The 27,185-nt window shown below is 38.0% G+C and overlaps 1 protein-coding gene across 4 annotated transcripts in view; it reads right to left on the bottom strand.

Moving 5' to 3' along the window:
* The window catches only part of ERCC6L2 (ERCC excision repair 6 like 2), a 157,113-nt gene extending 136,482 nt beyond the window's left edge, over positions 1–20,631 (bottom strand). For all 4 annotated transcript variants that reach the window (XM_086417014.1, XM_086417012.1, XM_086417013.1 and 1 more), the window contains exons 1-3: positions 20,202–20,631; positions 14,313–14,737; positions 1,859–1,978 (exon numbers count right to left, since the gene is read on the bottom strand). Coding sequence is in view for 3 of the 4 variants with exons in the window: in XM_086417012.1 (XP_086273138.1) it covers positions 1,859–1,978; positions 14,313–14,737; positions 20,202–20,283 (627 nt within the window). In the remaining variant the exon portion in view is untranslated. The remainder of the gene's footprint in view (positions 1–1,858; positions 1,979–14,312; positions 14,738–20,201) is intronic.
* Positions 20,632–27,185: the final 6,554 nt, after the last annotated feature.

Here is a 27,185-nt window from a genome sequence, read left to right as displayed (position 1 = left end):
CAAATAAATATAATTAGAATGAAGGACATATTACAAATAATAACCCAGAAATATAAAGAATAATAAAAATTACTCTGCATAATTATATACCAACAAATCAGATAAACCAGAATAAATGGTAGGTAAAAACAAATTCCTATAAACATACAACCTACCAAGACTGAATCATGAAGAAACAGAAAATCTGAACAGAAGAATTACTGGTATGAAGATTCAATCAGTAACCAATACCTCCAAACAACAAAACTCTAGGACCAAACACCTTTGCTGGTAAATTCTACCAAATAAAACCAGTTCTTTGCAAATTCTTCCAACAACAACAACAAAAAGGAGATGATGCTTCCAAACTCATTCACAAAGCCAGCATTATCCTGATACCAAAACCAGATAAGGATACCACAAGAAAGGAAAACAGGCTAATATGCCCAATGAACATAAATGCAAAAAATCTTCAATGAAATATTAGCAAACTAAATTCAACAATACATTAAAAGGATCATACACCATCAAGTGCGATTTATTCCAGGGATACAAGGATGGTTCAACATACTCAAATCAATATGAAAACAAAGTGAAAAACAGTACTTGAACTCTTGAAAACTTAAAACACATTAAGAATTATAATGTTTCATTAGGGTCAAATTAAATTTGACACTAAGAATGTGTTTATGCTACTGAAAATAATAGGAAATTTAAAGTAACTATAATTATTACTAATAATACCTTAGGCCAAAGCTTCTCAGAATTTTACACTGAAATGCCCCAAATTATAGACAAGAGTCTATAGACAAGACCTTCTCAGAAATTCTATGTATGAGAATTATATAAAAGATACGGTTTTACAACTTGTAGAAAGTAGTTTATTACCATAACAAGATAAGGATTTCATGAAATCACTTCAACTTTATTTTTATCCAGTTTCCTGGATGCTGAGGACAAAAGTCAGACACATACCTCTGTGTCTGTGTGTGCGTGCGTGCGCATGCACGCTCACAAGCTCAGTTGCACAGTCATGTTCAACTCTTTGCGATTCTGTGGACGATAGCCCATTGAGCTCCTCTGTCCAGAGTTTTCCAGGCAAGAATACTGGAGCAGGTTGCCATTTCCTACTCCAGGGGATCTTCCTGACCCACGGACTGAACTCACATCTCCCCTGTCTCCTGCACTGGCAAGTGGATTCTTTACCACTGAGTCACCCAGGAAACTGCACACATACCTACAATACACCTTTTTTGTGGATTTCATTTTTTTTTTTAAGAAATCTCTTATTTTTTTTAAGAATTATGTATAAGATATTCATAAATGTATATTTACAAAGGAGAAAGCTTAAGAATGGTTATGAATAGCATTAACAGTCACATGGTCACGGACAGACAAGCCTAGATCTTAGCTCTTCTGACTCCAACTTCAATGGCCCTTGTTCAGGGAAGATTTGTTTCATATTTTCAGGAAGTGGTTATTTTGCTAAGCAACTTCATCAGGATATAACTTTGATAGAAATATCTACAACTGTCTGTTTTTCATTCTCAAATAAATAAAACAATACAATGGACTTCAATTAACTTTACATACACATTCATGGAAATTTAACAAATTAATCAAATTAACTGAAAATTTTGACAAGCAAAAGATTGAAAGCTTCCCCAAAATTCAAACAAACTATATTTTACTATTTTGAGAGTAAATCAAATCTAATTTAAGGATGAAACTGGTAATCCTTCAGAAATTAGGTTTATAAAACAAACATTTAGTGTCTATAAATTCGTTTTAAATTTATACTATAATGTGTAATGTTTCAAAGTTTCTATACACCTTTGCAATACCAGCTTCATAAAGTTTACATTTCTAGATATCTTACCTTTTTTGCTGTAGAAGGGGGATCCTTTTTCATATTTCTCAGTAAAAACTCTGGCATGTTATTTTCAATATCTTCACGAGTTCCCTTTTTACCCAAAACTGCAGCTAAAAATGAAATAACCTAGGCAGGAAAAAATCCAACAGTTTTAATCACTGTGTATTGTGATGGACAAAATTTTATGACTCACATGAACAGCTACTCAATTAGGGAGAATATGAGTGTGTACAAATAGATTTGCTAGGAAGAAAAACAATATGAATCACTAATATTGGTTTTCTTTATTTGCATTAATAAACAAAAATATAATATAAAAGTTACCACTGAATGCAGTAAAACAAAAATCCTCACACTGCCATTTCTTCCATGATAATTCTTTAAATAGATATATTTTATTGAAGTATAGTTGACTTACAATGTTGTGCACTCTACGAATTCTTTCTCAGTCTCATTAGCTGAGATATTTTCTTATGTATTTCTATTCATGGAATCTATCTCTTCATTATTGGCTATTACAATAAACTATGTACATTCCTTTCTCCTTGTAGAAAACAAACTCCTTAAGGGAATAATATTTGGTTAATAAGTTTGTCTATTTTTCTGTATCCAATAAATATAGGTAACTCAAGGATGCATATTACAATACCTAAGGTAATCACTAGAGAAAAATACAAGTGTGTAACTACTAATCTGCTATGGGAAGAATAATAGAATAATATGAACAATCTACACAAAAAGAGGATGAAAATGAATAGATGACATGCAATCAATAAAAAGCATATAGTAAAACAGTAGGTTTAAATCTAAATATATTTAGATATATGTAAATGTATAATTGAACCACTTTTCTGTACACCTGAAACTAACACATCGTAAATCAACTATACTCCAATATCAAATAAAAAATTTAAAATAAATCACCTATTTAGATTTATTTTAAATTTTTTATTTGATATTACATGGATGTGAATTACATGGAAGTAGACTAAATAGTTTAATTAAAAGACAAAAGATTTTCAGAAACAAAACATGTGTGCTTTACACACAAAAAACCTAAGACATAGAGAAAATTGTAAGTGAAAAAAATGAAAAAAAAGATAGATCATGCAAACAAAAACCAAAGAAAGTTAATATAGTTATATTAATATCAGATAAGTGAAGTCGCTCAGTCGTGTCCGACTCTTTGCAACCCCATGGACTGTAGTCTACCAGGCTCCTCCCTCCATGGGATTCTCCAGGCAAGAGTACTGGAGTGGGTTGCCATTTCTTTCTCCAGGGGATCTTCCCGACCGAGGGATCAAACCCAGGGATTGAACCCAGGTTGCCCACATTCCAGGCAGACACTTTAAACTCTGAGCCATCAAGCATTACTAAATTACAGAGGGACACGATATTGATAAAAATTATTTCATTTGCAAGTTATAAGAAGTGTTAATTATTAAAGAAAAAAAATCCACTGAAACAAAATAAGTAGACAAATTCATAAGCACAGTGATATATTTTGAAATAATGTAATGTAAAGATATAGAATGTATTAGTAAAATGATAAACAAACTTGACCTAATATACATCTGAAAGACGATAGTAAACTATAGCAAAACATACTTTATACTTAAAGTACACATAAAATATTTACCAAAATTGATATGGAAAGTCATAGAACAAATCTTAATCCGTCCAATAGACAAAAATCATACAGATTATGTTCTTTGGTCACAGTATAAGAAATTTTAAAAAATAGAAAATCCCCAAATATTTGAAAAGTAAGGAATATATTTTAAACTAGAATTCACAACGGAAATTAGAAAATATTTAAGATGAATAACAGTGTGTAATAATCACATATTAAACTTATGAAATACACTTAAATACATGCCTTATGGACTTAAATGCATATGGACACACATTAGGACATAAAAGGAGCTGTTAATAAAATACCTAACCATAGATCTGAAAAATTTATAAAAATAACAGAATTTATTTCAATGAAAATTTTATTTAAATTTTAAGAAAACTTAAATACACAAAAATAGAATTATAAAACATGAAAAAGCATAAAATAAAAAGGACTGACAAAGCCAAATGACCATACTATGAAAAGATTTTTTAAAGTGATAACTCCCTAGAAAATTGATAAAAAGAAAAAGAGAAACTAAGATAACAGGCAAACACACACACAAAATATGTATAGTACAAAATAAACAATGTTATGTTAATACCTATGAAATTTCAGGTGAAATGGAAAACCAGAACTTACCAACAATGAAACAAGAAACAGAAATTTTACATACTGAAATAACTATTAAGTTCAGTTCAGTTCAGTCGCTCAGTCGTGTCCGACTCTCTGCGACCCCATGAATCGCAGCATGCCAGGCCTCCCTGTCCATTACCAGCTCCCGGAACTCACTCAAACTCACGTCCATCGAGTTGGTAATGCCATCCAGCCATCTTATCCTCTATCATCCCCTTCTCCTCCTGCCCCCAATCCCTCCCAGAATCAGAGTCTTTTCCAATGAGTCAACTCTTCGCATGAGGTGGCCAAAGTACTGGAGTTTCAGCTTTAGCATCATTCCTTCCAAACAACACCCAGGGCTGATCTCCTTTAGAATGGACTGGTTGGATCTCCTTGCAGTCCAAGGGACTCTCAAGAGTCTTCTCCAATACCACAGTTCAAAAGCATCAATTCTTCGGCGCTCAGCTTTCTTCATAGTCCAACTCTCACATCCATACATGACCACTGGAAAAACCACAGCCTTGACTAGACGGACCTTTGTTGGCAAAGTAATGTCTCTGCTTTTGAATATGCTATCTAGGTTGGTCATAACTTTCCTTCTAAGGACTAAGCGTCTTTTAATTTCATGGCTGCAGTCACCATCTGCAGTGATTTTGGAGCCCAAAAAAATAAAGTCTGACACTGTTTCCACTGTTTCCCCATCTATTTCCCATGAAGTGATGGGATCAGATGCCATGATCTTTGTTTTCTGAATGTTGAGCTTTAAGCCAACTTTTTCACTCTCCTCTTTCAATTTCATCATGAGGCTTTTTAGTTCCTCTTCACTTTCTGCCATAAGGGTGGTGTCATCTGCATCTGAGGTTATTGATATTTCTCCTGGCAATCTTGATTTCAGCTTGTGCTTCTTCCAGCCCAGTGTTTCTCATGATGTACTCTGCACAGAAGTTAAATAAGCAGGGTGACAATATACAGCCTTGATGTACTCCTTTTCCTATTTGGAACCAGGCTGTTGTTCCATGTCCAGTTCTAACTGTTGCTTCCTGACCTGCATATAGGTTTCTCAAGAGGCAGGTCAGGCGGTCTGGTATGCTCATCTTTCAGAATTTTCCACAGTTTATTGTGGTCCACACAGTCAAAGGCTTTGGCATAGTCAATAAAGCAGAAATAGATGTTATTCTGGAACTCTCTTGCTTTTTCGATGATCCAGCGGATGTTGGCAATTTGATCTCTGGTTCCTCTGCCTTTTCTAAAACCAGCTTGAACATCAGCAAGTTCATGGTTCACGTATTGCTGAAGCCTGGCTTGGAGAATTTTGAACGTGTGAGATGAGTGCAATTGTGTGGTAGTTTGAGCATTCTTTGGCATTGCCTTTCTTTGGGATTGGAATGAAAACGGACCTTTCCAGTCCTGTGGCCACTGCTGAGTTTTCCAAATTTGCTGGCATATTGAGTCAGCACTTTCACGGCATCATCTTTCAGGATTTGAAATAGCTCAACTGGAATTCCATCACCCCCACTAGCTTTGTTCATAGTGATGCTTTCTAAGGCCCACTTGACTTCACATTCCAGGATGTCTGGCTCTAGGTGAGTGATCATACCATCGTGATTATCTGGGTCGTGAAGATCTTTTTTGTACAATTCTTCTGTGTATTCTTGCCACCTCTTCTTAATATCTTCTGCTTCTGTTAGGTCCATACCATTTCTGTCCTTTATCGAGCTCATCTTTGCATGAAATGTTCCCTTGGTATCTCTAATTTTCTTGAAGAGATCTCTAGTCTTTCGCATTTTATTGTTTTCCTCTATTTCTTTGCCCTGATCACTGAAGAAGGCTTTCTCATCTCTCCTTGCTATTCTTTGGAACTCTGCATTCAGATGGGTATATCTTTCGTTTTCTCCTTTGCCTTTCGCTTCTTTTTCATAGCTATCTGTAAGGCCTCCTCAGACAGCCATTTTGCCTTTTTGCATTTCTTTTTCTTGGGGATGGTCTTGATCACTGCCTCCTGTACAATCACGACTCTCCATCCATAGTTCTTTAGGTACTCTGTCTTTCAGATCTAATCCCTTGAATCTATTTGTCACTTTCACTGTATAATTGTAAGCGATTTGATTTAGGTCATAACTGAATGGTCTAGTGGTTTTCCCTACTTTCTTCACTTTAAGTCTGAATTTGGCAATAAGGAGTTCACGATCTGAGCCACAGTCAGTTCCCGGTCTTGTTTTTGCTGACTGTATAGAGCTTCTCCATCTTTGGCTGCAAAGAATATAATCAGTCTGATTTCAGTATTGACCATCTGGTGATGTCCACGTGTAGAGTCTTCTCTTGTGTCGTTGGAAGAGGGTATTTGCTATGACCCGTAAGTTCTCTTGGCAAAACTCTGTTAGCCATTGCCCTGCTGCATTCTGTACTCTAAGGCCAAATTTGCCTGTTACTCCAGGTATTTCTTGACTTCTCTGTGTTAAACAGTAAATCCTTGTTGCTTTATTTATGTATGTATGTGTGTGTGCGTACCAAGTCGCTTCAGTCATGTCCGACTCTTTGCAACCCTGTGGACTGTAGTCTGCCAGGCTCCTCTGTCTATGAGATTCTCTAGGCAAGAATACGCGAATGGGTTGCCATGCCCTCCTCCAAAGGAACTTCCCGATCCAGGGATTGAACCCCTGTCTCTTAAGTCTCCTACATTGACAGGCAGGTTCTTTACCACCAGTGCCACCTGAGAAACCCATTTTATGTATAGTAGTTTGTATCTGTTAATCAATCCCATATTGCTATTTTGTCCCTCCTTCTTCTTATTTCCCTTTGGTTACTATAAGTTTATTTTCCATGTCTCAGAGTGTGTTTCTGTTTTATATATATATATATATATATTAGGTTGTCCAAAAGTTCCTTCAGTTTTTAAGTAAAAAGAAAAGACATATTTTTTTCATTTTCACCAAGAACTTTGTTGAAAAATGAATTCACCATTTTGTTCCACTACCTTCTGCCATTTTTCAGGCAATTTAATTCGTCTTCCCAAAACTTTTTACCTTTTAAAGCAATGAACTATTGCAGGTGTCTTTTTTAGCCTTACAGAGAACTGAATTTTTTTTCAATTAAGAAAATTTTGTATAGTCTAAAATAAATGGAAATCTGAAGGTGCAATGTCTGGTGAAGACAGCAGATGAATCAGAACTTCTCAGCCAAGCTTTAACAGTTTTTGCCTGGTCATTTCCAAGACATAATATTGAAATTAGGCCTGTTAATACCCTATAATTATCTCTAAGGGTTCAAGTGACAGGGAGAGTCACTCATGTCTCACTTTAAATCAAAATACAAAAATGATTAAGCTCAGTGAGGAATGCATGTCAAAAGCCACCAACAACAAGAAACCCACCAAACAGCCAAGTTGTGAATGCAAAGGAGAAGTTCTTGAAGGTAATGAAAAGTGCTAGTCCAGTGAACACATGAATGACAAGAAAATGAAACAGCCTTACAGCTGATATTCAGAGGAAAGTTTGATTGACCTGAATAGAAGATCAAACAAGCCACAATACTCCCTTAAAGCCAAAGCCTAATCTAGAGCAAGGCTCTCTTCACTTCTATGAAGGCTGAGAGAAGGGAGGATGCTTCAGAGTAAGCCATCTCCATAACATAAATCTGCAAGGTGAAGCAGCAAGTGCTAATGCACAAGCTACAGCAAAACACCTAGATCTAGCTAACTAATTAATGATGGTGGCTATATTAAATGACAGATTTTTAATACAGGCAAAATAGCTGTATATTAGAAGATGCCATCTAAGACTTTCATAGCTAGAGAGGAGAAGTAATGCCAGGCTTCAAAACTTCAAAGGAATGGCTGAGCCTCTTAGGGGCTAATGCAGCTGGTAACTTAAAGTTGAAGCCAATGCTCATTTACCATTCTGGAAACTCTGGGGCCCTTAAGAATGATGATAAATCTATTCTGTGCACATGTGTGCTAAGTCACCTCAGTCATCTCTGACTCTTTGCAACTCTATGGACTGTAGCCTGCCAGGCTCCTCTGTCCATGGAATTCTTCAGGGAAGAATACTGGAGTGTGTTGCCATGTCCTCCTCCAGGGGATCTTCCCAACCCAGGGGTTGAACCTGTGTCTCTTAAGTCTCCTGCATTGGTAGGTGGGTTTTTTACCACTAGTGCCACCTGGGAAGCCCAAATCCATTCTACCTATGCTCTAGTGATAAAATAACAAAGCCTGGATGACAGCACATCTGTTCACAACATAGCTGACTAAGTATTTTAAGCCCACTGTTGAGATCTACCATTCAGAAAAAAAAAGTTTCCTTTCAAAACATTACTGCTCATCGACAATGTACTTGTTAACCCATGAATTCTAGTGGAGATGTACAATAAAATCAGTGTTGCTTTTATATCCGCTAACACAAAATCTATTCTCCAGCCCATAGATTAGAAATCATTTCAATTTTCAAGTCTATTTAAGAAATATACTACATGAGGTTATAGCTGCCATAGATAGTGAGTCCTCTGACAGACCTGGGCAAAGTAAATTGAAAACCTTCTGGAAAGGTCTTATTATTCTGAATGCCACTAAGAATTCATGATTCATGGAAAGAGGTCAAAATATCAACATTAACAAGAATTTAGAAGTTGATTACAATCCTCATGGATGATTCTTGTATGGTTCAAGACTTCAGTGGAGGAGGTAACTACAGATGTGGTGCAAATACCAAAAGAACTAGAGTTAGAGCCTGATGACGTAACTGAATTGCTACAATATCATGAGAAAACCACAAAGGATGAGGAGGTGCTTCATATTACTTATGTAAAGAAAGTGATTTCTTGAGATGGAATCTAATTTGGGGGAAGGTATTGTGAAGATTGTTGAAATGACAGCAAAGGATTTAAAATATTAAACGGATGCTGGGCTGGATGAATCACAAGCTGGAATCACGACTGCTAGGAGAAATATCAACCTCAGATATACAGATGATACCACTCAAAAGGCAGAAAGTGAAGAAGAACTAAAGAGCCTGTTGATGAGGATGAAAGAGGAGAGTGAAAAAGCTGGCTTAAACTCAACATTCAGAAAACAAAGATCATGGTATCAGGTCCCATCTCTTCATGGCAAACAGATGGGGAAGAAGTGGAAACTGACAGATTTTCTTTTCCTGGGCTCCAAAATCACTGTGGACAGTGACTGCAGCCATGAAATTAAAAGATGCTTGCTCCTTGGAATGAAAGCTATGACAAACTTAGCATATTAAAATGCAGAGACATTACTTTGCCAACAAAGGTCTATATAGTCAAAGCTATGGCTTTTCCAGTAGTCATGTATGAATGTGAGAGTTGGACCATAAAGAAGGCTGAGCACTGAAGAACTGATGCTTTTGAACTGTGATGCTAGAGAAGACTCTCGAGAGTCCATTAGATTGCAAAGAGATCAAATCAGTTGATCTTAAAGGAAATCAGTCCTGAATATTCACTGGAAGGATTGAGGCTGAAGCTCCAACAGTGTGGCCACCTGATGCAAAGAGGTGATTCACTGGGAAAGACCCTGATTGCTGGGAAAGATTCAGGACAGGAGGAGAAGGCTTAGCAGGCCACAGCTTAGCAACTGAACAACAACAAAAGCAGTGGCAGAGTATTTTTTAAATTAAGGTATAGACATCATTTTTTTAGACACAGTGCTATTTATTGCATGCTTACTAGGCTATTAGTTCAGTTCAGTCACTCAGTCGTGTCCGACTCTTTGTGACCCCATGGATTGCAGCACGCCAGGCCTCCCTGTCTATCACCAACTCCCGGAGTCCACCCAAACTCTTGTCCATCGAGTTGGTGATGCCATCCAGCCATCTCATCCTCTGTCGTCCCCTTCTCCTCCTGCCCCCAATCCCTCCCAGCATCAGGGTATTTTCCAATGAGTCAACTCTTTGCATGAGGTGGCCAAAGTATTGGAGTTTCAGCTTTAGCATCAGTCCTTCCAAAGAACACCCAGGGCTGATCTCCTTTAGAATGGACTGGTTGGATCTCCTTGCAGTCCAAGGGACTCTCAAGAGTCTTCTCCAACACCATAGTGCAAAAGCATCAATTCTTTGGGGCTTAGCTTTCTTCACAGTCCAACTCTCACATCCATACATGACCACTGGAAAAACCATAGCCTTGACTGGATGGACCTTTGTTGGCAAAGTAATGTCTCTGCTTGTGAATATGCTGTCTAGGTTGGTCATATAACACAGTGTAAATATAACTTTTATGTATACTAGGAAACCAAAAAATTCTTGTGACTTGCCTTATTATGCTGTCACTTTACTACAGTGATCTGGAAATGAACCCACAATATCTCTGAGGTATTCCTATATATTTCTAACCATGACAATTCATAATTCAATCTGCTCATCTAACATGATATAAAATATTAGCTCTAACTTGTCAAATTCCATGAAACAAAGATATATAAAATGCCTATTTTACTGAAGAATCTCATCTTTAGAAGAAGTTCCATAAAAGTGATTAAATTTGTAAGCTCTAATTATGGATTAGCTTTACTTAATTCACTAAATACATTAGTGATTTTAAAGAAAAATCTTTACATCCCTTTAATTTATTTATTGGCCATGCCATGCTACTTATGGGATCTTAGTTCCCTGACCAGAGACTGATCCCAGGCCCTTGGCAGTGAAAGCATGGAATTCTAACCACAGGGAATTCCCATACTTAATTCACTAAATACATTAAAAATTTTAAAGAAAAACCTTTGCATCCCTTTTAAATAATCCACACTCCTTCCTAACAGATTAGTTACCTACCCCCAAAAAGTGACTTGAAATGAAAATAAATTTGAATTTATTTGAGAATACACGTAACTAGAGGAGTTAACGTAAAATCACTGACAAACTTTTTACCTCATTATTTTAAGGTAATGTAGCAGCAATGTGTCGACATCCAAAAAGCAGATAGACATAGGGAGAATGGAAAGAACAGCACAGATGGAGTTTATGTACCAGCAGTGTGCTGCTGCTGCTGCTGCTAAGTCGCTTCAGTCGTGTCCGACTCTGGGCGACCCCAGAGACGGCAGCCCACCAGGCTCCCCTGTTCCTGGGATTCTTCAGGCAAGAACACTGGAGTGGGTTGCCATTTCCTTCTCCAATGCATGAAAGTGAAAAGTGAAAGTGAAGTCGCTCAGTCGTGTCCGACCCTCAGCAACCCCATGGACTGTAGCCCACCAGGCTCCTCCATCCATGGGGTTTTCCAGGTAAAAGTACTGGAGTGGGTTGCCATTCTCCAACCAGCAGTGTAAACAGCACTAATTACTTCGACCCTCATCTTTGTTGACAAGCCCAAGAGAAGAAAGGGGAACTGGAAAACCAGTCATTTGGGACTGGGAAAAGGAAACTGGGAAACTGTCATTTGAGCACAACTCCAAGAGAGCAAAGGGAATACATAATTTTGTGTAGATCTAGCCCTCTCTATTGGAGAAGGAAATGGCAACCCACTCCAGTGTTCTTGCCTGGAGAATCCCAGGGACGGCAGAGCCTGGTGGGCTGCCGTCTATGGGGTCGCACAGAGTCGGACACAACTGAAGCGACTTAGCAGCTTAGCAGTCCTCTCTATCACTCATATTAGCACAGTAGAGGTCTATCAAAACCTTAATTCACAGAAGTGAACAACATATTTACAATGCTAGTTTACAAAACTAATCTGAAAGAAAAAAAAAGAGAATCTGCTTTAATGTGGAATACAGTAGTTCTAAAGTTATGGTTAAAGATGAAAAGAACAAAAGACTATTTAATCAGCCACCTACAGAATAGAAAAAGGGCAAAAACTGCATTTCAGAACTGATGCATCACTCTGGAAAAGCTTTGTTTTTACAAACATTCCTCTGAAACTCTGTCAGGCAAACGTTTTTATAGTCTGTTTTTTCTCACACACACATAAATCAGCATAAATCAGAGATGGGGCAGTAAGGCAACAAACATTCTCTCAGACCAACAGAAGGCATAGCAAAAATTGTCTACTTCTTATATACTTTTTTTTAAAAGCCTACATTCCTTATTTTTCATCTTCCTGGGAGATAAAAAGGTAAGAGAGTATTTTGGAATCAAACAAAGTACGATGATTTTTGCTTGGTTTAAGTAACAACAGAAACAACGTGTTATTTTGAAAGGGCACCTGGCCCGTTTATCCTTACGAAGTTCTAGTCCTAAAATCTGGACTGTTAATACATGCTGAAATGAGAAAAGCAATTTACCTTCAAAATGCTAGGACAGTTTTGTTTCTGCTTTAAAAGCTTTGTGGCTCTGGAGGTTAATTAACCTTTCACATTGGGTATTATGGCATTTTCTCCATGAATGAAAATAAAGAAAATATGATTATTTTCTTCATTACTATATTCCTGAGGGAACAACATGACTTATGATCTAAAGAAGTTTCAAATTTTTGTATAGCTTTTGAATCAACTAAAGATCATATCATGCAAAAGATGGTATTGATAATAACCAAAGAAAGCTGTAATTATCAGCAATCCCACCATTTGTCGCAGGGTTGAGGTTTCCTATACCTATATTTTAAAAATGTATAGTAATGACATTTTTTATGATATCAATGAATATAAAATCAAAGATTCAAAGACAATTTTTACAGTTTGAAAAATGTTATCTTTCCTCGGCTGCTCGAAGGCATAATACCATCTTCACATAGCAGATGTGGCACCTCATGTTTCTGATATTGAAGATGATCAGGCATTGACTAGTCAAAATCATGTTGGAAAGAACATTCTAGCATGGAACAAACAGTAAAAGTATATGTAAAGACAGTCACAGAGGGCTTTATTATTTATTTTCCTCTAGTAGTCACCTGCCTATCTCGGTCACAGCTGGTAGTTTCCCAAAGGCTCTTTTCTTTATTCTTTGAACCTATTCTCCTGAGAAAGTAAATTCATTTATTCCACAAGCAATTACTTAACACCTTCAATGTGCAAGTCTCAAACTATGTGCATTGCCTAAGATTAAAGGAAAATAGAGTACGGCTAAAAGTAATATACTATGATTATTGAGGGACTTAATTTTACCCTAACTTTTTACACCAGAACTTAAAACATAGCCATTATTTGGCTATTTTCAACTGTTGATTTGAAAATAAAAGTGAATTTAATTTTTCACTTACCTCTGAACTCCACTAACAATGGAACTGTCATGAAAAAAAAATAGCTTAAATTTAGTTGTAAAGAAGGAAACACAAAAAGACTTAATCACACACTAGACAAACACTCCTGAAAATGCAGAGTGATTGCTTAGTATAAAGTCTAGATTCAGAACTCTAATCCTCTGAATTACAAACCTTTGTGGTATATAGCTTCTGACAAGGCTCCCAAAAATTCCCACCTCTTGGTATCCACAACTATATTTCATGCCCACTATGGCCCAGGTGGCAAGCAACCAAGGGAGGGCTTTGCTAATAGCTCATGCAGAAACAGTGACCTCAGTCTAACAACACACAAGGAACTGAACCCTGCAACAACCACACGAGATAGGAAGTGAATACTCCCTAGTCTAACTTTGAAATAACTGTAGCCTTAAGAGAAACTCAGCCAGAAGACCCAGCTAAATGGTACCCAGATTCCTGATCCATAGAACTGTAACATGATAAATGTGTATTGTTTCAAGCTGCTATATCTTGGAATAATTTGTTATACGGCAATAGATACCTAACATAAGCCTATCTGAAGAAAAGTATATACATGTGCTAATTCTGGCACACATTTTAGAGAAACAAGAGGCCTCTCTAAAGTCCACCAACTGAATTCCTAGTGGCCCAGAGATCCTAGACTAAGAAACTTCTGCTATGATAAACTCCAAACAATATGACAAAAGGCCTGCAGAAAGTTTAACCACGCTGTGTAGCTTAACAAATGTCAGAATACTTTCCTTCCATAAGGTATCACTAAGAAAGTTAGGTTAATCTAAATATAACTATTATCTTAGTATTAACATTATCAAAGGTCAAAACAAGTCAAATTATACTAAAACATTACTTTAAATAATGTATTTCATAGTACTAAATAAGTACTGAGGTTAAAAAATTGACTAAACACCATCCTTAAGATACTGTGTGAGACAAACACACACACAAAATAATTATAATAAGTTCTGGGATACAAACAGAAATTTGCAGATGGTATCCACTCATGTATGTAATACACATGACATAATATGTATGACTTTATTAAATTTTAATTATAAAGTAAGTAAATACCTGTACAGTTTTTCCAAGTCCCATGTCATCACCGAGAATACATCCTCTTCCTTGGATGAAGTGTCCATAGAGAAACTGGGCTCCCTCCCTTTGGTAGTCTCTTAAATACCTATTGATAGTATAAGGAATAGAGTCTCCATTTTCAGATAATTGAAAAGGAACAGCTGACGATGGAAATTTTCGGTCTGGGAAATAAGGTTTTTCCAAATCTTCATCATCAAATATAAAATTCCTGGAGCAATCTTTAACAGATTTCACTTCTTGAAGTCTCTTAAGAGGTACTCTCCTTTCTTGAAAATTTGAATATAAGATGACTGCAAATGACTTTCCATTTTCATCCACTGTGATAGATTTTATGCTTGCTTCACAAAGTTTTTCATTATCTGGAGAAGGGGCAAGACATCGTTCTCCTGGATGCCATATATCTACAATAATAAAGGAGAAAATAAACTTTCCAAATCTAACTTTTAAAGTAACACCTGATTTATCCACTTCTATGAGAAAAAAATATTCCTCATATAAATACCCTTCCCAAAATCTGAAACAAGACAAATTATAGGTATTTTCCTAAAGTATATTATCATAATAAAGGGTATATAATTTATTTCCAGTTTTTCTCACCCTGTGTGTCATAATCTCCCCATACATGTTTAATCTATTTATTCTGATTAGGTGGATATGGGTCATGGGCATTTGGTTTTATTATTGTGGTTGGTTATTATTGCTGAATTCAAAAGGTGATTCTGATGCCCAGCCAGGATTAAGAACCACTTAGTTAAATATTCATGATGACTCATGAACATCATGAATAACATTCATAATATGGCAGAATAACTGTGAATAGGACTTGGTAATAGGTAAGCTAAAATCCTCTGAACAGCTGTATTTTTGTGATTCTTCTGTCTGCTTTTTTAGTTATTCCATCTTCTTTTTCTGAACAAAGCTATTTCTTCTCATTGTCAATACGGCTGTTTCTAAAACGTTCCTTGAATTTGTATATGACTAATCAAGGGAATCTCCAGTTCAACAGCAGAGTGACATGTACCAGTTCTGTCACAGCTTTTTCCATTCAAGGTTTTGAAAAGCTGAAGTTCTTAAGAATGAGATGAATTCTAAGATCTCTTTCTGCTATCATTTCATTATCCTTTGAAAAGTCTGACTTCTCTCTATGTATGAATTCATTCTGTGCTTAACTGTACAGCTATTTTATTTTGTATTCAGAAAATACAGTACTATGGAGTGGGGAGGGAAGCCTCTACAGAGTATAATATTGGTACAATTAAAATGTGCCAAATAGAGGAAATTAAGTAAAAATAATTTTCCTAATGGAATGTCATATAACAAGAACTCCAGAGGAATTGTATGGCCACAATTGTAAGAATACTAGGAATTATTTTTTTTTCATATATTTCTCGCAGAGATCATATGATCATTGGTAGTTCCCCAGGGTCTTTCTAATGATTCTGAATTAGGCTTTTATACCATTCATGATCATAACTAGTATGTCTATATTCTCTTCAGTAAGAATAGCTCATTATGCTATTCCTCATCAGTTGTTCCTCAAAAGTAAAACCATTATTCTAACTTTGATAAAGTTGTTTTTATATAACAATCAGAAGCACAGCAAAAAAAAAAAATTTATTCTCCCACTGTAATTTTGCTTTCAAACTGTCTGAGAATTATTACACTCTTCTAAAAACGTCCTAATGTGAAAATAACACTCCGATTCACTATACAGAGATAAGTCAATGGGCCCTATTTTCATAACAGTACTATCTGAACCTTAAAACCTATGTTAAACCTTAAGGTAAGTCTTAACACATTACTTGTTTCATATGATTTGTCTGCCTATCCGGCATATGCCTTGTAATTTTTTAGAGGTTTAATTCATTAACTTATTTATTATCAATGTATATGATTTAATACCAGCTATTTACCAGATACTGTACCACACTATGAGTATAAAAATGAAGAAGAAAAATGTCAAAAATGACAGTCATTAAACCTTGCTTGAAATCGCTGTTAAGTCGCTTCAGTCGTGTGCGACCTCATAGACAGCAGCCCACCAGGCTCCTCTGTCCATGGGATTCTCCAGGCAAGAACACTGGAGTGGGTTGCCATTTCCTCCTCCAATGCATGAAAGTGAAAAGTCAAAGTGAAGTCGCTCAGTCATGTCCGACTCTGTTTGAAACTAGTTTTTCCCAATTTCATTAAAAGGAATCACTGTCCAGCCAACTTTTCAAGGTAGAAAACCTTTAGTCAGCCTTATTCCTCTTCTGATATTACTCCCTACATTCAATCCATCAGAATGTCCTGGTGGTTCTACTTAAAAAAAAAAAAAAAGCCATCCCTTTTCTCCATGCCACCAACTCTTCAAAATAACTATTGGCAAACTTTTTCTGTAGAGTCAGATTTTAGCTATTTATTATTTTAGATTTTGCAGGTTATACCGTTGCTTGCCTTTGTAACACAAAAGTAGCTACAGACACATAATCAAATGGATATGGCTGTGCTCCAATAAAACTTTATCTATAACTCAGCCATTAAAAAGAATACATTTGAATCAGTTCTAATGAGGTGGATGAAACTGGAGCCTATTATACAGAGTGAAGTAAGCCAGAAGGAAAAACACCAATACAGTATACTAACGCATATATATGGAATTTAGAAAGATGGTTAACGATAACCCTGTATACGAGACAGCAAAAGAGACACTGATGTATAGAACAGTCTTATGGACTCTGTGGGACAGGGAGAGGGTGGGAAGATTTGGGAGAATGGCATTGAAACATGTAAAATATCATGTATGAAACGAGATGCCAGTCCAGGTTCAATGCACGATACTGGATGCTTGGGGCTGGTGCACTGGGGCAACCCAGAGGGAGGGTATGGGGAGGGAGGAGGGAGGAGGGTTCAGGATGGGGAACACATGTATACCTGTGGTGGATTCATTTTGATATTTGGCAAAACTAATACAATTATGTAAAGTTTAAAAATAAAATAAAATTAATTTAAAAAAATAAAATAAAATAAATGTTGGGCTGAATTTGGTTCTGACTATAATGTGCCAACGTCTGGCTTTCTCCTAAATTACTGCTTTGGACTCAATTCTCTACCCATTCTCTCCACTGACATTATCTCCCCAATACAGTCCATTTTCCACATAGCTGCAGTATCAACTACTTAAAAATATTTATCACTAAATCTTTAATTTAAAATCTTTTAATAACTACCCACTGCAGAAAGAATAAACTCCAAGCTTCTTACTATGGTCTACGTGATCCTGTATCATTTTCCCCTACTTACCTCTCCAACTTAAAATCTATCAATATTCCCTTTGACTCAAGCATACTAAGCAGGTCTTCTCTCACTTATTGTTATGTCATTGCCTCACAGATTTTGTTTCTGATCATCTTATTTAAAGTACCCCACTATTCTGTACCTGAGTATTTTACTGCCTGTATAGCACATACCACAATGTTTAATTATCATGTTTACTTTTTAAAAATCTGCCTCTCTCACTAGAAAATAGTATCTTTTCCAAGAAAATGTCTGTATTGTTCAAAATTTTATCCCCAGGGCCAGCACACAGTAGGCACTCAATAAACTTGCTGAATATATTAACAAAAACACATTCTGAATCTCATAGAACTTTGATATCTAGTGAGAGAGACAAATACTAAAAAGTTCACACATGTGAAATTGTTACTTTAAGAGTGCTGTAAGAAAGAGGGACTAAAGAAACAGTTTAAAAAGGAAGAAAATTTAAGCAAAGAATGTCAGTCGGGGGGTACATATAGCAGGTGCAAAAACCTCATGGGCTTCACACAACAATCTATAGAAATCTATTAATATTTGGTTTCTGAGTTTGGGTAACTTGTAGAACTAAGGAGATTCAGTTAAGTTTGATCTAGGGCAGTATCTCTCAGCATTCAAAGTCCAGAACAAATAGTTTAAATTAGGACGATTTCCTTTTGGACTGAATGGGGGGTAAGGCTCCTTACAATCTGGTCCCTATGTCCACTTTAACTTCATTTCCTCCCTTTCTCCTGATTTCATCCCAAACTTGCCTTCTAGCTGTTCTTCAACCATGACAAGCATACTCCCATCTTCGGTCCCTGAGATTTCTGTTCCTCCCACCAACCCTCTCCCTAAATCCCAATGTGACTGATTCTCTCACTTCATTCAGGCTTCTACTCAAATGGCATCTCCTCAGAGGTATCTTCTCTGATCACTCAATCTAACATACCACTCCCTGCCACTCTCTCCTCCTTTACTCTGCTTGATTTCATTTTCAGAAAAAAAATTGAAATATCTGTTATTGGTTATCTCCTTCAGTTCCCCGGAGTAGAGACAATTTGTGTTCACTGCCAAATTCTGGACACTGAGGACAATGTTTGAAACTCAAATACTTGTCAGATTAACAAATATTTATACAGAGCTTACATTTTGAGGTTTATGTGTGCCATGCACGCAATTTATACATAGTAGTTCATTTAAGCCTTACAACAACCTGTTCACTACTTCATGTAAATACTATTATTAGTTCCCTTTTATAAACGGTGAAACAGATAAAGGTTAACCACAGTCACACAGCTAGAAAGTGTCAGAGCCTGGATGTGAATCAAGCTATCTGAACTTGTAGCTACCAGGCTGTACCAGTACACACATGAATGAACAATTCCTTGGAACTGAGTAGCCCTCAGTTCAGTTCAGTTGTGTCTGACTCTCTGTGACCCCATGGACTGCAGCACACCAGGCTTCTCTGTCCACCACCAACTCCTGGAGATTGCTCAAACTTATGTCCATCAAGTCAGTGATGCCATCCAACCATCTCTGTCATCCCCTTTTCCTCCTGCCCTCCACCTTTCCCAGCATCAGGGTCTTTTCCAATGATTCAGTTCTTCACATCAGGGGGCTGAAGTATGAGTAGCCCTGCCCCCTTTTAAATGAAATATGAACATCCCAGTTACTATAATCTCCACTCAGCAGCTTCATCTACTTATTTTACCTGCCAGGTTTCTAAAGGTATTTGTATTTGTGGTCCCTGAGTGATAGTGTCATCAATTTCTAGTCTTCAGAGCTGAGGCTTGTTACTTAAAAGTCTCTGAAGTTTGGTTCTATATTCCTCATCTATTTAATCAGATCAGTATCTTGCTCAAAATAAAACATGTAAACAATCAGCATATTTCTAGGCACAGAACAAGCATTCAATATCTGTAAGTTTTTGCTTTATCACTATTAATAACGAAAACTATTAATGTGGGGGGCAAGAGGACATCCCAGATGACTTGTGGCAGATAACCATGTTCTCCCAAGACATCCCAGATGACTTGTGGCAGATAACCATGTTCTCCCTAAACCACCCTTAGTGACCCATTAAAGGTGACCCTGACTCAATACATCACATATAATGTGTAATAAACTGAACTAATCTCAATCTATATTCACCTACTTAATAATGAACCTACCATTCACTAAGGACTGAGGCATACAACAGAGAATAAAAATACCAAACATTTACTTAATGTTTACTATGAGCCAGACACTGGGTCATATTAAGTGCTTTGCATGACACCATCTCAATTAATAGTCAAAAGAACTCAATCAATAATGATTTCAATTTTACAGATGAGCAAACTACCCAAAGTTGCTCAGCAAATGACTGTCAGAGCCAGCACTAGATCCAAGGGCAGTCTGACTTCAGAGTTTCTCAACACTGAATCACAAAGAACTAGTCCCCGCTCTAGAGGGGGTACACTATCTCCAGCTGTCACTCACAGAGGCCACAGGGTAAAACCCCGACCCCAAGGGAACTGGCATGAACAGGTCCAATCCTATACAGTCAAGACAGGTGTCTGGGCAGGGAGGCGAGCTCGGAGCTTATACCTTTGCTGTTGGTTTCCGCGTGGGGCTTCGGGGTAGACTGATCCATCTGGCCAGGGGGAAGGGCTTGGCAGCCAGGTTGCATTTAACACCCCACAGGCGGCAGAGGACCGCCAGGAGGAGGTAAGCAAGCGGAGGGTGGCAAACTCCACCTTCCGCCACCCTCCGTACATCGCCCTCCCCTGGAGCTCGACGTCACGGCACGGAGGGAGCAAAGGTGGAGCCTGATGGGGTCCAGGGAGAAGGGACGGTGGCCTCTGCGACAGCGGCAGAGCCGGAGGACGCTATGGTAGCTGGCAAGGCAGCGCTCACCTACTAGCCTGCAGCTCCGCCGGCGAGGGTAGACAACAGGCTGCCTATTCGACCCTTTACCCTCCTGCCTCTCACTGTTGGGCCTCCCTCTGCAACCCAGCGTAGCTTCCAACCCGAACTCGGAAAATCCCGCGAGAACTGGCTCCGTTACGGTCCACGGGATCTCACGATAACAAAATCTTGGTTTACATGGGCGGAGCGATCTTCAGGCCGTCTTTCCACTAGAAAGCATGCAACACAAAGATCCGCGATAGTTGCAAGTAGCGCGCGGTTTGGTGTCGCTTGCCTGCCTTGTGCGGCTGTTGCGGCTGCAGAGAGAGGCTGGAAGGTGGCCGTGGGCGTGGACCTGCTGAGGGTCTTTTAAGGACCGGTAAGAAAGGTGACGGCCTAGCAGGAGACCATCGTCCCCGCGCTCCTTTGTCCATGGGATTCTCCAAGCAAGAATATTGGAGTGGGTTGCCATGTCCTCCTCCAGGGGATGATCCATAGTCACGTCTCCCTCTAAGTGCAGCTGGGAAAGATTATTTGGTTTTAAGGGCTCACATGATAAAATTGGGTCCTCCAGTAATCCAGGATATTCTTCCCTTATCAAGATCTATACCCTCAAGCACATCAGTAAGATTCCTTTGCCATATAAAATAACATATTCATGGGTTCTAAGGATTAAGATATGAACATCTTTGGAGATCATTATTCTGCCTACCCCAGCGTCTTAATGAGGAAAACTATGGCTATTTCATCTGTAAATAGATATCTATTTTTGACAGATACTAAAAATCAGCACGTTTTCATAAAATGCTTCATCTAGAATAGCATTTGTTTCTGTTTACCAGCAGGTAGAAATTTTGTATTGAAGAGAAACATCTAATTCGTCCATTAACTATGTGTTACATGTTGGGCCTCAGATATGGTTAGAGATGAGACATTTATCCTCACTGCTTCAAAGACCTCACCCATGACAGACTCATAATAGTGATCCACCTAAAAAGAATTGGACTTCCCTGGTGGCTCAGACGGTAAAGCGTCTGTCTACAATGCGGGAGACCGGGGTTCGATTCCTGGATTGGGAAGATCCCTTGGAGAAAGCAATGGCAATCCACTTCAGTACTATTGCCTGGAAAATCCCATGGACAGAGGAGCCTGGTAGGCTACAGTCCAGAGTCGGACACGACTGAGCGACTTCACGTTCACGTTAAAAAGGATTATTGTAAGAATTAAATAAAATAAATACAACACCTAAAACAATACCTACTCATAGTAAGAATTTAGTAAGGAATAGTATTGCAATATTTGGAGAAGGCAATGGCACCCCACTCCAGTACTCTTGCCTGGAAAATCCCATGGATGGAGGAGCCTGGAAGGCTGCAGTCCATGGGGTCACTGAGGGTCGGACACGACTGAGCGACTTCACTTTCACTTTTCACTTTCATGCATTGGAGAAGGAAATGGCAACCCGCTCCAGTGTTCTTGCCTGGAGAATCCCAGGGACAGGGGAGCCTGGTGGGCTGCCGTCTATGGGGTCACACAGAGTCGGACACGACTGAAGTGACTTAGCAGCAGCAGCAGTAGCAGTATTGCAATATACTGTTGTTATCAATGGAATTTGTCCACTTGAAAGTTGCATTCTGCATAGCAATTGCTTCAGTTTAATATTTTGGCCAGTAGTTGATAATGCATTATTACTTAGATTAGAATTTTAGACTAGGTTCTAACTTAAACAGCACAGATTGTAAGACATATTTTCTAGGTGCAGCTGAACAAAACTTATTACTGTCATTACATGCATCTTGATATTAGAAATTTTAAAATGTAGAAACAAATTCTTGGACTTGATGAAATATATCTGTTTTACTTAAATTCTGTAAATTTTGTCCCTAAAATCAATAGCAATTGGAAATTCCAATCTAGCTTATTTTTTTGTCCTACACCTATTAGAGAAGACATTTGATTTTTCCCTCCACTGAAATGACTAGTTATGTAATGTCATATTTTTCCAGAGGTCCACTGATTTAACAAAAATTTTAGAAATAAATATTGATTTAAAGGAAAGGGATCATCTGGTTGATGGAACACTCTAGTGACTAACAAAGGCAGTTGTTTTTGTTGTTCAGTTGCTCAATCATGTCTAGCTCTTTGCAACCCCATGGACTGTAGTATGCCAGGCCTCCCTGGTAAGGACCAATGGAAGCAGAGGGAACCTCAGTTTCTGATTATTTCTTCTTTCATCTCACCACCATTGTTATGATACATGGTGGAGTAGAAATAATCAGGACATAAAAATATGTTTTAGTGAATTAGATGCCTCACAAAATTAGACACCCTCAAACATTCCTTTCCCCATTTAACAATAGTGTTTGTCTCAGCCCATTACAGTGATGTCTTTGTCTAGGTGGTAATATTGTAAACATCCAACACTATAATAGTATACCCCAAAGTGAAATTAAAAGACTTGCAAAACATTCAGGAATTCCTGAAGTCAATATAAATGATATTGGATAACTACATCACACGTGAAAACTGTTGGCAAAGTAGTATCTAGCAAAATTAAGCATGTAAAAACTACAAAAAGAGAAAAAACACAGATGATGGTAGCATAGACATTTCAAAAGAATATTACTTGACTATCAAAGTGACCCATGAGAAAGATGATTAAACCTTTTAATGTTTTACAAAAAAAGTAGTCTTTCTTTATATTCCCACTGCAGGAGTCAAAATTGTGACTTCCAAATTGTGAGTTAATCTAGCAAAAAGGCTCAAGAAAAAAATAGGTATATGTTTTAGTCCATTTTGGTTGCTATGACAAAATTCTCCAGACTAGATAGCTTATAAACAGCAGACATTTATTTCTTACAGTTCTGGAGGCTGGGAAGCCCAAGATCAAGGTGTTGGCATGGTTCTATTCTGGTGAAGGCCCCCTTTCACTCATAGCTGGCCCCTTCTTCCTGTGTCCTCACATGGTGGAATGGACTACAGAGCTCTGTGGTATCTCTTTTTCAAGAGCACTAATCCTATTAATGCAGATGACACCACCCTTATGGCAGAAAGTGAAGAGGAACTAAAAAGCCTCTTGATGAAAGTGAAAGAGGAGAGTGAAATAGTTGGCTTAAAGCTCAACATTCAGAAAACTAAGATCATGGCTTCTGGTCCCATCACTACATGGCAAATAGATGGGGAAACAGTGGAAACAGTGTCAGACTTTATTTTTGGGGGCTCCAAAATCACTGCAGATGGTGACTGCAGCCATGCAATTAAAAGACGCTTACTCCTTGGAAGGAAAGTTATGACCAACCTAGGTAGCATATTCAAAAGCAGAGACATTACTTTGCCAGCAAAGGTCCATCTAGTCAGGGCTATGGTTTTTCCAGTGGTCATGTATGGATGTGAGAGTTGGACTGTGAAGAAAGCTGAGCGTTGAAGAATTGATGCTTTTGAACTGTGGTGTTGGAGAAGACTCTTGAGAGTCCCTTGGACTGCAAGGCAACCCAGCCGGTCCATTCTAAAGGAGATCAGTCCTGGGTGTTCATTGGAAGGACTGATGCTGAAGCTGAAACTCCAATACTTTGGCCACTTCATGCGAAGAGTTGACTCATTGGAAAAGACTCTGATGCTGGGAGGGATTGGGGGCAGGAGGAGAAGGGGACAACAGAGGATGAGATGGCTGAATGGCATCACCGACTCGATGGACGAGTCTGAGTGAACTCCGGGAGTTGGTGATGGACAGGGAGGCCTGGCGTGCTGTGATTCATGGGGTCCCAAAGAGTCGGACGTGACTGAGCAACTGAACTGAACTGAACTGTATCCTATTAATGAGGACTCCATCTCATGATCTTCTCACCTCCCAAAGACCTCACACTGGGCATTAGAATTTCAACAGTTGAATTTTGAGGGGACACACATTCACCATAGCAGTATGAAAATATAAGACAGTGCAAGAAATTGAGTCTCAGGGGTTTTAGTTAGTTGATTTTCAGTTCAGTTCAGTTCACGGTTTACATATTGTTGAAGCCTGGCTTGGAGAATTTTGAGCGTTACTTTACTAGCGTGTGAGATGAGTGCAATTGTGCGGTAGTTTGAGCATTTTTGGCATTGCCTTTCTTTGGGATTGGAATGAAAACTGACCTTTTTCAGTCCTGTGGCCACTGCTGAGTTTTCCAAATTTGCTGGCATATTGAGTGCAGCACTTTCACAGTATCATCTTTTAGGATTTGAAATAGCTCAACTGGAATTCCATCACCTCCACTAGCTTTGTTCGTAGTGGTGCTTCCTAAGGCCCACTTGAGTTCACATTCCAGGATGTCTGGCTCTAGGTGAGTGATCACACCATCGTGATTATCTGGGTCACGAAGCTCTTTTTTGTACAGTTCTTCTGTGTATTCTTGCCACCTCTTCTTAGTATCTTTTGCTTCTTTTATTAGATCCATACCATTTCTGTCCTTTATTGAGCCCATCTTTACATGAAAATTCCCTTGGTATCTCTAATTTCTTGAAGATATCTCTAGTCTTTCCCATTCTATTGTTTTCCTCTATTTCTTTGCAGTGATCACCGAGGAAGACTTTCTTATCTCTGCTTGCTATTCTTTGGAACTCTGCATTCAGATGGATATGTCTTTCCTTTTTTCCTTTGCTTTTGGCTTCTCTTCTTTTCACAGCTATTTGTAAGGCCTCCTCAGACAGCCATTTTGTTTTTTTGCATTTCTTTTTCTTGAGGATGATCTTGATCACTGCCTCCTGTACAGTGTCATGAACCTCCATCCATAGTTCATCAGGCATTCTGTCTATCAGATCTAGTCCCTTAAATCTGTTTCTCATTTCCACTGTATAATCATTAGGGATTTGATTTAGGTCATACCTGAATGGTTTAGTGATTTTCCCTACTTTCTTCAATTTAAGTCTGAATTTGGCAATAAGGAGTTCATGATCTGAGCCACAGTCAGCTCCCAGTCTTGTTTTTGCTGACTGTATAGAGCTTTTTCATCTTTGGCTGCAAAGAATATAATCAGTCTGATTTCGGTATTGATCATCTGGTGATGTCCATGTGTAGAGTCTTCTCTTGTGTTGTTGGAAGAAGGTGTTTGCTATGACCAGTGCATTCTCTTGGCAGAACTCTATTAGCCTTTGCCCTGCTTCATTCTGTACTCCAAGGCCAAATTTGCCTGTTACTCCAGGTGTTTCTTGACATCTACTTTGCATTCCAGTCCCCTATAACGAAAAGGACATCTTTTTTGGGTGTTAATTCTAGAAGGTCTTGTAAGTCTTCATAGATCTGTTCAACTTCAGCTTCTTCAGCATTACTGGTCAGGGCATAGACTTGGATTACTGTGATATTGAATGGTTTGCCTTGGAAACGAGCAGAGATCATTCTGTCGTTTTTGAGAGTGCTTCCAAGTACTGTATTTCGGACTCTTATTGACTGGAATGGCTACTCCATTTCTCCTAAGGGATTTTTGCCCACAGTAGTTGATATAATCATCATCTGAGTTAAATTCACCCATTGCAGTCCATTTTAGTTCACTGATTCCTAAAATGTCGACGTTCACTCTTTTCATCTCCTGTTTGATCACTTCCAGTTTGCCTTGATTCATGGACCTAACATTCCCAGTTTCTATGCAATTTTGCTCTTACAGCATCAGACCTTGCTTTACAGCATTGGAACTTGCCAGTAAGTAACCTAAACCTTTAAGTTTACAAATCAGTATTATGCAACTGTATGATTGTACTTAACACGAATTGTACACTTTAAAATGGGTGAAGAAGTTAAATTTTATGTGATAGGTCTTTTTTTTATATATGTTATCATTAAAAGGCGAAACAAAAAACTTGGGTCAACAGAAGGACAGTTTGATTTTTAAGTCAGGTATAATGAAGGATACATAGTGAATTAGTGTTAGGAAGGTGATGAATATAACTTCTTGAACCTTACCAATGCTGTTTTTACTTCATGGACTCATTAAATATTAGAACTTGAAGAAATCTTATGGATTCCATGATCCTACACTCTAATTTAAAGACAAAATAGTTAGAATATTTGTTCCAGGTCACAAATAGAAATAACAAAATCAGGATGAGAATATGTTTCCTAATATTTATTCCAGCCTAATAAGTATATAAAAATTTTCACAGAAGATATTTTTAGATTTGAAAAATTAAATCCTGTGATGCAATTTCATGTAATATTTTATATTACATGTCACATAGTAAGCCTAACAAATCTGCAACAAAACACGAGGAACTTCCGGTTGAAATAACTTTATAAAAAATACTCAAAATGCATAGCTGATCTTGCAAAAAAATATGTAAAATACTTATAGGCCAAAAATAAGGAGGAAGGTGAAAACTAGCTTAAGCTGGCACTTATGCCACTGTTGTCATGGAGGCATTCACCCATCTCAGTTACCAAAAAGTCTGAGTTTTAACAGTCTTGTGGCAACAGAAGCCAAGGCCCCCAAATGGAACTGAAACTCTCATTTGAAATCTGAAACCTTGAAAGGTAACATCCTCAAGGAAATGGTGGAATAGAAGAGAACTGGAGAGCAAAAAACAGGGAGGATGAAGAAGTCATTTTTTTTTGGCAAGACTCCAGACAGGTGTGTGTGTGTGTCCCCTGACATTTTGAAACCACAATCATCCCCCAAATGGATTATGATTTGAATTCACATAATCTGCATGATCTAGGAA

This window comes from Bos grunniens, chromosome 8, assembly GCF_055505025.1.
Source record: "Bos grunniens cultivar Pamir isolate PY7600 chromosome 8, Bosgru_T2T1.0, whole genome shotgun sequence".
Lineage (NCBI taxonomy): Eukaryota > Metazoa > Chordata > Mammalia > Artiodactyla > Bovidae > Bos > Bos grunniens.
Note: the sequence above shows the minus strand (reverse complement) of the source record. Positions and strands in the feature narration are given on the sequence as shown.